The sequence below is a fragment of the Silurus meridionalis genome, chromosome 16 (assembly GCF_014805685.1).
Source record: "Silurus meridionalis isolate SWU-2019-XX chromosome 16, ASM1480568v1, whole genome shotgun sequence".
Taxonomy (NCBI): Eukaryota; Metazoa; Chordata; class Actinopteri; order Siluriformes; family Siluridae; genus Silurus; species Silurus meridionalis.
In genome coordinates this window covers 695,001-697,500 of record NC_060899.1, presented here as the reverse complement: position 1 = coordinate 697,500, position 2,500 = coordinate 695,001, and the positions used below count along the sequence as shown (strand labels likewise).

At 45.0% G+C, this 2,500-nt stretch overlaps 1 protein-coding gene across 9 annotated transcripts in view; it reads left to right on the top strand.

The window, feature by feature from the left end:
- The window catches only part of iqsec1a (IQ motif and Sec7 domain ArfGEF 1a), a 91,257-nt gene that overhangs the window by 72,210 nt on the left and 16,547 nt on the right, over window positions 1-2,500 (top strand). For all 9 annotated transcript variants that reach the window (XM_046869037.1, XM_046869036.1, XM_046869043.1 and 6 more), the window contains one exon: window positions 1-1,060. This exon is cut by the window's left edge and continues 178 nt beyond it. In XM_046869037.1, coding sequence (XP_046724993.1) covers window positions 1-1,060 — 1,060 coding nt within the window. The remainder of the gene's footprint in view (window positions 1,061-2,500) is intronic.

Here is a 2,500-nt window from a genome sequence, read left to right as displayed (position 1 = left end):
CGTTTGAGGGACCTGAAAAAGCCCAGAACTCATTTTTCGACGGGAGACGGTTATCTCTGACGGAGGAAGGCACTCCGGAGGGGCCTGCAGCGACAAGAGAATGTGGAGATCTTGTTCCTGTACTCGTGGTTGCTCCCTCAGCTCCAAATGACCTCAGTGACACTATAACCGAGCTCGAGGATGCTTTTTCTCGGCAGGTCAAATCACTGGCCGAGTCGATCGACGATGCTCTGAATTGTCGGAGTCTCCATGAAGAAGAGGAGCAGGAGGCAGAGCAGGATCACGAAATGGAAGATGAGCTGTCCTATCAGATCAAACCAACGAACAGCTCGGATCAACGCAAGCTGGATGAGATGATGGCTTCCTACAGTGGTGTGACGCTCTTCATCGATGAAGAGGATCTTTGTCCACCCATTCAGCATTCGCATACGCTACTATCCAGCACCGAGTCCGATCAGCATGCAATCAACTCCTCTCAGGAGTACTGGCCCATGGACACTAAAGAGGACAAAATGGACACAGATACCAGCTGCAGGAGCACACCGACCATAGACTGTCAGGAACCTCGACTTCGTATTGACCATCTTCCGCTCCTGACCATTGAACCTCCAAGTGACAGCTCACTTGAAATAAGCGACCGCTCAGAGATTGAATCGGTTCAGAGGCACAACGTTTATGAGAGGATCTCAGCTGGACCTCAGGCCAGTCCCAAACACATAACTCACAGTCTACCTCCCAGGGTGTCCTCACTCTCCCGGGATGAGGATCCCATCAGACACCGGCACCGGCAGCTTGAGAGCCATCTGGCTATCAATGGAAACCGACAGAGCAAATCGGAATCAGATTTTTCCGATGGGGATAATGACAGCATCAACAGCACTTCAAACTCCACTGACACCATCAACTGCAGCTCAGAGTCGTCTCGGGACAGCATGAGGGAACAGACGCTCAGCAAACAGATGTACCACAAAGAGACAAGGAATAGCTGGGATTCTCCCGCTTTCACCAACGATGTCATCCGCAAACGTTACTACCGCATCGGCCTCAACCTCTTCAACAAGTACGTATTAAAGTTCCTACTGTTGAAGCAGCAAGGGGTCGGTCTAAACAAGCCTCTGAAGAAGATCTGAAGTATTTTAGTGTTTTTTTCTTAAAGGAAAATCCACACTAAACATCTTGAACTGTATAGTTATTAGAGGTTGACCGATAGTGGATTTTACCGATACCGATAGCGAGGTTGGACCAATACTCGCCGATAACCAATTAATCAAATTTTTCTAATGAAAAAAACACCACATATATTTATTATAATAATATGAAAGACAAGCATTTAAACTAAAACGAACACTCCAAAAAAATAAAAACAGTTCCATCTAAAATTAATAAAAAATACACTTAAAATAAACGGCACGTGGCATCAGTGATTCGCCCCTAGAGGCCGCTCTCCTAATGTATGACGCAACCCAGAAAAACTATCAATATGGATTTTTGCCGATAGTTTCAGCGATTAACTATCGGTGCCGATAAATCGGGAAATCCAATGAATCGGGTGACTTCTAATAATTAATATGTGACCTTTAACACCCCTGGAGTTAAATCATCCTTCATGGACATGTTTCTTTGCTTCACATTGGTTCCTACATTACCCACAATGCCTTTCACAGGCAATGCCTCCTGACGCTGCAGTGGGATTTAGTATAGTAAAGTATACAGCAATGCTTCAGTGCTTTAGTCTGTTCAGGTCTGGAATCTCATAGAACAGATCAAATCTTTGAAGCTGATACTGCTAACATCTTACTCATCATCTCATAGCTCTCAGCCTTTGCCATAGCTCAGTGTCCCCTAATCATATTGCATTCTGGGAAATCTGGATTACTGAAATGTTACAGGAAAGCAGAAGTCTCAAATGTGTTCAGGGTCCAGTAGTGGTCCACAGGTTCTAGACAAGTGTTTCATGAATTCTCAAGAGATGGACCATGGGTTGTAGAGAGGCGGTCCATGAGTTCTAGATAGGTGGTCTACAGGTTCTCAAGAGACTATGGATTCTACAGAGGTGGTCTATGGGTCTAAAAGATGGTCTAGAGAGATGGGTTCTGGAGGGGCAGTCCTCTTGTTCTAGAAAGGTGGACCACCGGTTAAAGAGAGGTGGTACATGAGTTGTAGAGAGGCAGTCCACGGGTTGTAAAGACTTGGTCTATGGGTTCTAGGAAGGTGGTCTATGGCTTCTGTAGAGGTGGTCCATGAGTTCTAGAGAGGCGGTACATGGGTTCAGATAGGAAAAGGAACACACAAACTGTGCTGTGTTATTTGTTGTATATTTATGTTTATAGCAAGGACTTTAGGACCATGAAGAGTTTAGTGCAGCTTTCAGCAGTCACATTTATTGACCACTTGTACAAAATGTGAAGGCAGGGCTCAGATAAATATCCACTAAATGTCCAAAAGACACCTGAGCATAAGATTGCTATGTGCTTTTTGAACATCTCATTCCACTTTTAGT